We start from the raw sequence: 10,792 nt of genomic DNA on the forward strand, positions 1-10,792 counted from the left end.
TAATCAATTGATCATCAAAGCAATCATAGCCACCATGATGCGAAAGAGTCTCTTTTCACGCTCTCACTTGTTTAGACGATGGGAACACCACTATTGATATGAAACAATAGATGCAGAGAAAGCTAAAAAAAATCAATCAAAACTCGGTAGCCTACAAAGATCAAGATTTGGAGCAAACGCTACAGATAGACACAAAAACGATCACAAAATTGCTTCCGCAATGGGGAAGTCAATAACCCCATCCATGACAGAGGTAGAAGGTAAAAGAAAAAAAATTGTGGTAAAAACGCTACCAGAAGGTCAGAGTTGGTGGCAACGAGAAAGGCCATAGGGGAGGTGACGGCAATAAGATATTTGAGATGATATCGACTCATCAAAGACTAACATGAAAAGAGAAAAGATTGTGAGCTTGTGATTAAGCTCTATTGAGTGTTTTTTTTCATGTCCCCTTGAGAGGAATATTGAGGTATTTATATACTCCTATTGTTACAGTTCATAATTGGGCCTACTATTTTGTCTCGGCCTTGAGGTCTCCAGTACTGACATTCCTTGTCTCAGGTGCTAACATTCTGTGTGCGCCCCCTAGCTTGTTGAATGCTTGCCTGCATAACACGCGATCCTTTCTGATCCTGGGGCTAACATTCTCAGCTAGCTCCGTACTCGTTGGTCACAAGCCTGGGTTGCTTGTAGGGCTTGCAACCCTTCTTGCGAACATCGTTTGTGACTCCATTTTGCGAGGTGTGCCTGCGAACTCCTCTTGTAAGCTATCTTGGAGAGTATGCTTCTTCCGAGTTGGGTCTATCCAGGTCAATCGTTGGGGACCCAAATCCTTTTAGGACATTTAGGTTGATGATTATATATAGATATATAAATATATATATATATATATATAAAGCAAGCCCTAAAAAGAAATTTAGAAAAAAAATTAAAAAGATAATCAAACTAAAAAGAAGATAAAACAAAAAACAAAAAATCCGTCTCAACATGGTGTCGGTGAGTTGTGGATTAGCAGTAACGCACAAAGCTCAACTAATACGAGGCCCGTTATATCTTACCTTCCTTTGCCGCTTTCTTTCTCTCGAAATTTCCGTTTCCTTGGAAAATTAAAAGAAAAAAAAATATAATACACTTTGAAGATCTCTATGTTTGGACTTCAATTTTCTTCATAGAGACTACCCTTCACGTCAATCTCTCCGCCATTTCTCATTTCTCTTTTCATAAAGGTTAGTCAGATCCATTTCTTTACATACTTTCTTCATTATATTTACATCCAACTGCTACACTCATAATAATCCCTTGTTTCTTCAAAAACCCACATCGAAAACCTTTGAATATTTGCTTATAATCCCATTTCTCGATCTGGGTTTACCCAGATCTGACTAAATCTGAACTCAATGGCGAGTTTTGGGATCTGGGTATTAACGATTTTCTTGGTTTTTCAATCTGGGTATGGGTTTTATTTGCCTGGTAGTTACCCTCACAAATATAAAGTTGGGGATCCTTTATCTGTTAAAGTGAATTCCTTAACTTCAATTGATACTGAAATGCCCTTTAGCTATTATAGTTTACCCTTTTGTAAACCTGCTGAGGGTGTTAAAGATAGTGCTGAGAATCTGGGTGAGCTTCTTATGGGAGATCGTATTGAGAACTCGCCATATAGGTTCAAGATGTATACTAATGAAACCTTGATCTTTTTGTGTCAATCGGGTAAGTTATCGGCTGATGGGTTTAAGTTGTTGAAGGAGAGGATTGATGAGATGTATCAGGTTAATTTGATTCTCGATAATTTGCCGGCGATTAGGTATACGGTGAAAGAGGGCTTTGTGTCGAGGTGGACCGGGTATCCGATTGGGGTTAAGTTTCAAGATATGTATTATGTGTTTAATCATTTGAAATTTAAGGTTCTTGTTCATAAGTACGAGGAAACAAATGTGGCGCGTGTGATGGGGACAGGGGATGCCGTTGATGTTTTCCCCAGTGGTGGTAAAGGTGGATCCGATGTGCCGGGGTATATGGTTGTTGGATTCGAGGTAATTCCTTGTAGTGTTATGCATAATGGTAACTTGGTTAAGGATTTGAAAAAGTATGATAAATACCCATCTGAGATTAAATGCGATACAACTACCGTCACGGTGCCTATCAAGGAAGGTGAGCCAATTGTGTTCACGTATGAAGTTGCCTTTGAGGAGAGTGATATCAAGTGGCCATCTCGTTGGGATGCTTATTTGAAGATGGAAGGATCGAAAGTTCATTGGTTTTCGATCTTGAATTCCCTTATGGTGATCACTTTCCTTGCTGGTATAGTTCTTGTGATCTTTTTAAGGACTGTTAGGCGGGATCTGACTCGGTATGAGGAGCTTGACAAGGAGGCTCAAGCGCAGATGAACGAGGAGTTGTCGGGGTGGAAGTTAGTTGTCGGGGATGTTTTCCGTGCCCCGTCCCATCCTGCTCTTTTGTGTATTATGGTCGGTGATGGAGTTCAGATCCTTGGTATGGGAGTTGTAACTATATTGTTTGCTGCTCTTGGATTCATGTCTCCGGCATCCCGTGGGACTCTCATTACAGGTATGCTATTCTTCTACATGATTCTCGGAATTGCAGCTGGCTATGTTGCAGTTCGGCTTTGGAGGACTATCGGCTGTGGTGATCACAAGGGATGGGCTTCGGTTGCATGGAAAGCCGCTTGCTTTTTCCCCGGTATCGCCTTTTTAATTCTCACCATTTTGAATTTCCTGTTGTGGGGAAGTCACAGCACTGGAGCTATCCCATTTTCGCTCTTTGTCATTCTACTCCTATTATGGTTCTGCATCTCTGTTCCACTCACCTTAGTCGGAGGATACTTCGGAGCCAAGGCACCTCACATTGAATACCCTGTCCGAACCAACCAGATCCCTCGAGAAATCCCAGCTCAAAAATACCCATCATGGCTGTTAGTTCTCGGTGCTGGAACTCTACCTTTCGGTACCCTTTTCATCGAGCTTTTCTTCATCATGTCAAGCATATGGATGGGACGCGTGTACTACGTCTTCGGCTTTCTTCTCATCGTTATGGTCCTCCTTGTTGTGGTTTGTGCCGAAGTATCATTGGTGTTAACTTACATGCATCTCTGCGTAGAAGACTGGAAATGGTGGTGGAAATCCTTCTTCGCTTCTGGTTCAGTCGCCATCTACATCTTCTTATACTCCGTAAACTACCTCATATTCGATCTCAAGAGTTTGAGTGGACCGGTCTCTGCAACTCTCTACTTGGGGTATTCTCTCTTCATGGTCCTCGCAATCATGTTGGCCACTGGCACGATCGGGTTCCTTTCATCTTTCTGGTTTGTGCATTACTTGTTCTCTTCCGTAAAGCTGGATTGAAGATGTAAATCGGTAACCCGAGAGGCAGGGGAAGAAAGAATTGGACCTTTTACATCACTTTATCATATATTACAGGTGTTATATTGAGCTCATTTACTTTGTTAGGGGAACTTTAGTAAAATGCAATAACAATAATATGGCGCAGTTTCATTTAAATTCTTTATTAGTTGTTACTATGATGCATGGTACTGCTGGTTTTTAGGTTGTGTTTGTAACATTTCTTGGTGCTACTTTATACTATTTATTTGGGGATCTGTAATGCAAGCTATGCACAGTTCACATTTTTATTGGTCTCAACTTTGTTGAGGTGTGTTGGTCAAATTACAGTTTTGGTCCTTTTACCATCTTCGAATTCTTAATTTAACTTATTTTCATTTTTATTGTAATCTAGTTTTCTTTATTTTTATAATATATTTGATTAGTTAAGAATATTAATTATTTGTTGAGATGGATTAATAAATTATGGTAAGTAGATAAATTAAACCTAAATTTGAATATATAAAAAGCCAGACTAGATATGGTTATGAAGGTTCTTCTATTAGGGTCCAATTGAATTTTACTTTCTTTATTTGGAAATGTACAATTTATTTTTAAGTTAAATCAAAGAATAAATGGTCATTTTATTAAATATTGTCTATTTTAAACTTAGTTGTACTTCAATATGAAATATTTATGACATGCCATGTTAATATCTAATTATTCAATTGATCACATTAATTTTTTAATAAAATAATTAATATATTCTTTAATTTAATATATATTATATAATATGACTCCTCCACCTTGATAGAATTGCGTTGTACTTATTACTCAGGAGTAGACCGTGGGAGCGGTGTTAAAGGTCAACACGGCATTGCCCCCAAATGTAGCATGGTCATGATTTAATTTGTTTAAAAATTGTGAGGTTAGAAAATTGAATAATGATAAAACTATATATTTTATAATTTCATTCTAAACCCAAAAGATTTCAATTATGACTTAAAACCACAAAGTCAAAAGTCTTGATACAGTCTTTGAAACTGAAATCTCCGTTACTGAGTACATGTATATTGCGAGCTTGTATATGAAGGAGCTGCGCCGAATAAAACAAGGATTCAACTGGCACCGGGTACGATAAAAGTATTTACTCTTAACGACAAGGAAAAAAGTTACATTTTCTAGAGAATATAAAAGGATGAAACATCCATCTTATCCTACATTAAGGTAGGAAATCTAAACAGAGGACCATACAAGCAAATGTTTATTTGTTGGCTATTGATTGAATCATCTACAAAAGAATTGAAAATAACAAGCACTAAACCGAACCCCCGAAGGAACCATGCGCCACAACCGGTACCATTACGCGTTGCAGAAGCTTAACCAGAACTCAATGCTTGATGCATCGATTTGGAAAATATGCCATCCAAGTCGGTTTCTACCATCCCACTCTAAGCCACTTCAGCCTCGTGTTTGCCTAGTATTGTATGACTTGCAATTCGGACATTTCTGAGCCAGGACATGAAACCGAACTAGAGATTTTGTCCCACAATCGTTGCAAAGGATCGAAACCTGTTGAATCACAATTGAATTTTCTAAGTAAACCTTGTTCCACGAAAATGAATCTCAACTAGTATAAGGCTTTGTCATTCAAGAGATTACGAACAATTTTGTTATGGTACTCTTCCGGCATTGGCGCAGCTGCGATCTCCTCATCAAATTTTTCCCAGACCTTTGACATGTCACAAACCGATTTGGAGCACAGAGGGCAGGCATATCTGTTCAAGTGATTGGAATATCAGTCAATAATAGAGTTACAAAATAGTAGGTAATAGTAAAATCCTGAGATTGAGCTGAAGCACTAACTGGAAATGGTCCCTCATTTCCTTCAAACAATTTGTGTGAATTGTATGTCCGCATGGCAGAATAGTTACATCCTGTCTTGATTCGAACAAGAACTGCGTATACAGATTGAGGTCTTTCAGTTAGGTAAAATATTAAAGTAATTCATTATCAAATTTAATGGTAAATAAGAGAACTTGAAATTACCTCAAAGCATATGGGACAGTCATGGTGCATCGCTCCTTCAACACAGGGATGGCTATTTTTCAGAAGAATTGAATAGCAGCAACCTTCGTGCAACAAAAAACATAAAAATAAACGGATAAAAGTATTAGTGATGTTCAAATACCCCAATAAGACTAATAAAGGCTTACATAAAGATGGATTCAGATTAGCTTACCACACTTGTGGCAATGGAAGAAGTTCTCCTGCCCTCCAATCCTGGGAGAAAATAACATTATTATTTAGTTGTGAAAATGACAAGATTAAAAGATAAAAAGGTAAGTGAATGATGGCGAAATAAGTAAAAATAATTTCATAAATTAAGGCGAAGAAAACCAGGAAATGACAACATACCTACAGATCCCACAACCATCACAATGATACTGTCTCTTCGATGTCTGCATGGTAGAAACAAACATTAGTATGCCATTGCGTGCATCTTTTAACTCTTTGAGCAAAACATAAAGAGCTGAGACAACAGAACAAGTCACAGAACTATAAAACATGGAAAAACTTAGGTTTGCGTTTGGCTATCCACTTACATCATCATCAAAAAGTTTGCAGGTGTTGCAGAAATATTTTCCCATACAAACACCACAGTTGATGCAAACTTGTTGAGCCTGTTCAAAACAATATCAAAAGCAAACAACCTCAGAAGAAATCCAACCAAGTACAAAGAGCCTCTAAAATGCTAAACACTGCAAAACTAAATTTTCCTTGTCATCAAGAATGTCATGAAAACTAGAATTAATTGGACTAACTTACCTCTTGTTCTGTGCCACATAGCGAACAAATAACCTGGTAAAAGTTATGGGTAAATGTTAGCAACCTGGAGCATACAGTGGAGATGCCACCAATACAAAGAAAAAGATTTCCAGGTACCAAGAAACTAGGCTGAATTTATGGATATATTTACCTTACTGATTTGACGGCGTGGGAGATCATGTCTGAGCTTCTGGTCAACATTGATATTGTTCTGAGCACAATGAGAATCAGTTAGATGTTAATATTATTGAAACTAATAAAAGGTAAAGATGTTTTTTGGATGATAAATCTGAACTTCCAGTTGCATGTTAGAATGTATTAATTTGTTATAGCTATCGCTACATAATTTCAGTTAAAGCATATAAATATCTAAATCTGATGGCCTTAAAAGGTTAACATAAACAAAGTGAAAAAAATAACACTCAAATTAATGAAATAACATTCTCAAACTAGTGTAATATAGATAGCAACTACTGTTGATCATAAAATGTTAAGGACGTAAACTAACCTTTGCCTCATTATGACAGTGACGACAATCAAATATCTCACCACAACAGGGAGCTCTAATCCGGCACCTTCTTCGATAATGTGGGCAACTGTAGAAAACAGGGGAAAATCAACAACACATCGTCAACCAACAAATAAAAGAACGGAACCTGAACAGAACCTAATTAAAGTAAAGGAAAAGATCAGAACTTACCCATACTCCATAAACCCCTTGTCCAGCAATTCAGTTGCTTCTGCACCATTTGATTCTTGTTTATCCACACAAATTCCACCTGACTGTGATGAGAATGATCCCCTCGCCTCTTCTTCAAATGCTTCGCAGCTTTCATTTTGTTGCTGATAGCTAAGCTCTTCAGCTCCAGAATGCTTAATTTCCACTTCTTCCATTGAAAATGACATTTCCAGATGAAACCGTACGATATCTTACAAGCTGGTGCAAAGCCTAAAAACCTGCAGATAATAACAAATTTAGCAAAGATTCCAATATTTTAAAAATAGCTAGTGGCTTGAACAAGCCAGGCAAGCACTCCAAGAAATTGATGCTTTCTTCTACACTGCCGCAGACCAGTCGAAATCAGCAACAAAATAATCCAAGAAAGGTTGAACAGCTCCAATCAGCAGTACTCCAAGCGAAGGATTCATCAAAATAAGTAGAACTACAAAAAGAAACCCACAAAAACAAGAATAATGCAGCACTGAGGAACTCCAGAGCCTCCAGCAGTGAATTAGAAAGCAATAGCATTGCATGATAACTTGATTGCTTGAAGTTCTGGACCCAAATCCAACTATACTGGAGACGACCATAGACGTCCCAACCTATGGTAAAAGCAATATATCAAAGAATCAAACATATTCTCTAATGAAAAGAAAAAAAACAAAACGGGAAAGAGTGATTGATTGCAAAATTTTTCTGCGTTGTTATCCACAACAACAAGCCTACCTCTATCACATTTCTGCACCAAGTCTCTCCTCTGAGAATAGTTTTTACTCATCACTTAAAACTTTCACATCCTTATAACTTGAGAAGGTAAATCTTCAGAAATAATTGACCTTATTTGGAACTTAATCATTTCTCTCACAAAATCAAGTTCTACAAGAAAATCTCCAACTACCAGAAGATTTTTAGTCGAATATAAACCAAGCTGGTTGCTCACCACCCATTCATTTCTAGGTAGATAGTAAGCTTTTAGTAGAAACCCTATTAGCACAGATTCTTTTATTTCTTGGCCCTTGCCAATTGGGAATACACCCTCCTAAAGTTTCTGGAAATGAATCATAGCTGCTCGGGCTGACCCCATAATTTGGAACAAGACAAAGTAATGACTACGTCTTATGTTATCACCACTCTTCAATCGAAGTTTAGAAGGGGGAAGATAAAAAATGAGCAGCAAAGTGACGATATATCTAAAAACAAGTGTTTGTCATTAGCAAAATCGAGCAAATGCAATGAAGGTTCAAATCTGAGGAAGAAATGAACGGAAATGGCAACTTGGAGAAGTATCAATTGGCTGAGATATGGAAGACAAATTTAGCATCCAACTTGCTTCAGCCCCTTGACTGTGTACATTAACAAATTTCATAACCTGTAAAGATAGTGAATCTCCGGGGAAAGAAGGGTCATGCAAACCAACTAATCCTAGGGGTTTTGCAGCCTTGAGCATCTTCAACACCTGCAGCTAATATTAAAAAAGAGATCTGTACACAAATCCCTAATGAATTCTAATCAAAGCGGCAGGAGCAAATGAAATTCAAAGTACATATATCAAAACTGTGACGTCCTTCCCCAGCTGCAATCAACCGCACATTTTGAGGTACCAAGCCAACACAAAATTTTCACATTTCCCACATCCCACATGTAGTGCACTATCAATCTGGGATTTCCTTGCTGGGGAAAGATATAACACTATATCAGCATACCAATCTCCAAAGTGAACTCTAAAATGAGCTGGTAAAGTCATTATTATTATTTTTTTTTGTTAGTTTAACGAAGACTTGGAAGTTATCCAAACCCAAAAAGAGATCACATTTTGTGTCAAGAGAATAAAAAAATTGGTTGCCAAGCAAAAAGCAGACTTAATTAAAATTAAAACTTCCTGGTTAATAATATCTAAAATTAATCAATGTCTCATCACACTAGTGATGAAGACGCCTTCATGATGCATCATGTCAGACAGGCTGTATGCTATGTTAAATAATGCAAGCTCGTTTTCCCCCTTTACATCCAAAAACAGACTTAATTAAAGAACTTTTGGGTTAATACCATCCAAAACTAATCAGTTTGTCCTACCACACTATCAACGAAGACGCCTTCATGATGCAACATGTCGATTGGTTGTATGCTATGATACACAAGTAATAACATAAAAGACACCATCGAGGGTGGTTAACCTATAGTATTGCTTAGCAACAAGCAATACCTAAGCTAGAATACTTCATTGATAGAAATCATATGTTCATGCTGAAGGCTCTAAACAGCAGGTTACATAATTATAATAATCTAATCCACAATATTGACATAAATGCCATCGAAGCAAAGAGAAAAAAAAAACTTGTAATAAAAAGAAGCAACCACTTCAGTAGAAACAAACAACGGTTTGAAGAACTTTCAAGCAAACAGAAATCAGCAGCAGCAATGACAAACAATAATAAATCAGTAGAAGCAACAGCAACACAGCCACAGCTCAAATCAATCAGCCAGCAAGAATATTAAAAGCTGAGAGTTGTATCAAATTATTCTAACACAAACAATTTCGAGCAAAATCAACAATCAATCAAAATTTCACGATCTTAAGCTAAATAGGAACCACCGTTTCAATAATCTACCAGCTCTCCTAGTTCCCAAAACGTTCATGTTTGTCCTCTAGAGAAGGAAACGAATAATTTCAATCACTTTTTTTTTTTCCTTCCGTTTCTCTCAAATTCTCTCATAAACCAAACGGAAAACTAAATAAAAATTCAAGGAATCACTAAAATTCAAACAAAAACATTTGCTTGGCACGTTACCTAAACAAATAATTCAAGCAACAACATGAAGAAAACAATATTATTAAGCTTAAAGTAAATTTTATTGAATAACGAACTTTAAATTTAGAGAGAAATCGCTCCGATCCGAATAAGAACAAACGGCGGTGATCCCGATGAGAAACGTCCGATCGCAAACGTAAAATAATTCTTCCAATTTCGCAAAATCAGAGCATTTTATTTTATTTTGCTTTGTGAGAAAACGATGATCATGTGATTGCCCTTTTATAGCTGTTTGGAAAAATATGATCGGATTTCTTCGATTTCTCGAGACTTCGAAAATTATTTTGGTTCATACGATACGAAAGCGAAAGCTGTTACTTACTGGTTTCGGATTTTGTCATAGCTGTCACAAAATTTAAATATCGAAATGACGGATTTACCCTTCCACTTCAAAATATCTTCCACAAGAAGACGGAAAGAAAAGACAAAAGGATTATTATATTTTACAAACGCAACCATTTTATAAGAACTTGAAACCTCGTTAGGATTAAACTATCAGTGCTGATTAATACGTATTCGACTGTTGATTTAAATTTTTAGGGTTAATTTTACTAAAAGTCCTTAAACTGTGAATCAAATTTTATATTGATCTTAAATTCTAAAATGTTCTAATTGAATTATCAAAATATTAATGTCATATCGGGTCTTTTTATTACTTTATCAATTGCTTGAGTATTAAATGTCAGGTCAATTCCAAAGTTAAAGAGAAAAGTTCAATGGGAACAGGCAAAGGCCATCGTTATTTTGGTTCAAATGGTTGAATTACTCTAGTCTTTTATAAAAGAATCATAATTCAATTTAAGTCCTTTTAATAGCTTGTATGGATTTTTAATTTTTGGCTTCTATATAAAGCAGAACATATTTAAAGCACGTGGAACAAATTGCAAGTGCATCTATACAAATCGTGTTAAATTTAAAGTGTTAAAAAAATTAAATACTCCTAAATTTTTTTCAAGTGAGTTAGAATTGAATTATGAAATTTTGAAAATATCAAAGTGTAACTTTATCATGTGATTTCATCATTTTTGAAGAGGCTAAACAGAAATCTTTTCATTTTCGGAGGCTACGAACTTTTATTTTCATCATTTATAAAAAGA

General features: G+C 36.5%; 2 protein-coding genes across 4 annotated transcripts; one reads left to right on the plus strand and one right to left on the minus strand.

Annotated features, from left to right (window-relative positions):
* The first annotated feature begins 966 nt into the window (after positions 1 to 966).
* LOC108463945 (transmembrane 9 superfamily member 11) lies at positions 967 to 3,711 on the plus strand. Its single transcript, XM_017763964.2, has one exon. It carries the CDS (start codon positions 1,395 to 1,397, stop codon positions 3,357 to 3,359), a length of 1,965 nt encoding a protein of 654 aa, XP_017619453.1. The 5' UTR covers positions 967 to 1,394; the 3' UTR covers positions 3,360 to 3,711.
* Positions 3,712 to 4,295: 584 nt separating this feature from the next.
* Positions 4,296 to 10,124, minus strand: LOC108463797 (probable E3 ubiquitin-protein ligase RZFP34). Of its 3 annotated transcripts, XM_017763718.2 has the most exons (13): positions 9,752 to 10,124; positions 7,612 to 8,556; positions 6,865 to 7,487; positions 6,673 to 6,760; positions 6,316 to 6,375; positions 6,165 to 6,197; positions 5,942 to 6,019; positions 5,754 to 5,797; positions 5,578 to 5,618; positions 5,385 to 5,467; positions 5,202 to 5,293; positions 5,002 to 5,113; positions 4,296 to 4,907 (listed from the first exon to the last, which is right to left on the minus strand). In XM_017763718.2, the coding sequence occupies exons 3-13, from the start codon at positions 7,068 to 7,070 to the stop codon at positions 4,797 to 4,799; spliced, it is 948 nt and encodes a 315-aa protein (XP_017619207.1). In that variant the 5' UTR covers positions 7,071 to 7,487; positions 7,612 to 8,556; positions 9,752 to 10,124; the 3' UTR covers positions 4,296 to 4,796. The 3 variants fall into 3 exon arrangements, with proteins under 3 accessions (XP_017619207.1, XP_017619209.1, XP_052879908.1); XM_017763720.2 differs by lacking the exon at positions 7,612 to 8,556 and having other exon boundaries at positions 6,865 to 7,121; positions 9,752 to 10,041; XM_053023948.1 differs by having other exon boundaries at positions 6,865 to 8,556; positions 9,752 to 10,041.
* Between the last annotated feature and the right edge of the window lie 668 nt (positions 10,125 to 10,792).

This window comes from Gossypium arboreum, chromosome 13 (assembly GCF_025698485.1).
Source record: "Gossypium arboreum isolate Shixiya-1 chromosome 13, ASM2569848v2, whole genome shotgun sequence".
NCBI lineage: Eukaryota > Viridiplantae > Streptophyta > Magnoliopsida > Malvales > Malvaceae > Gossypium > Gossypium arboreum.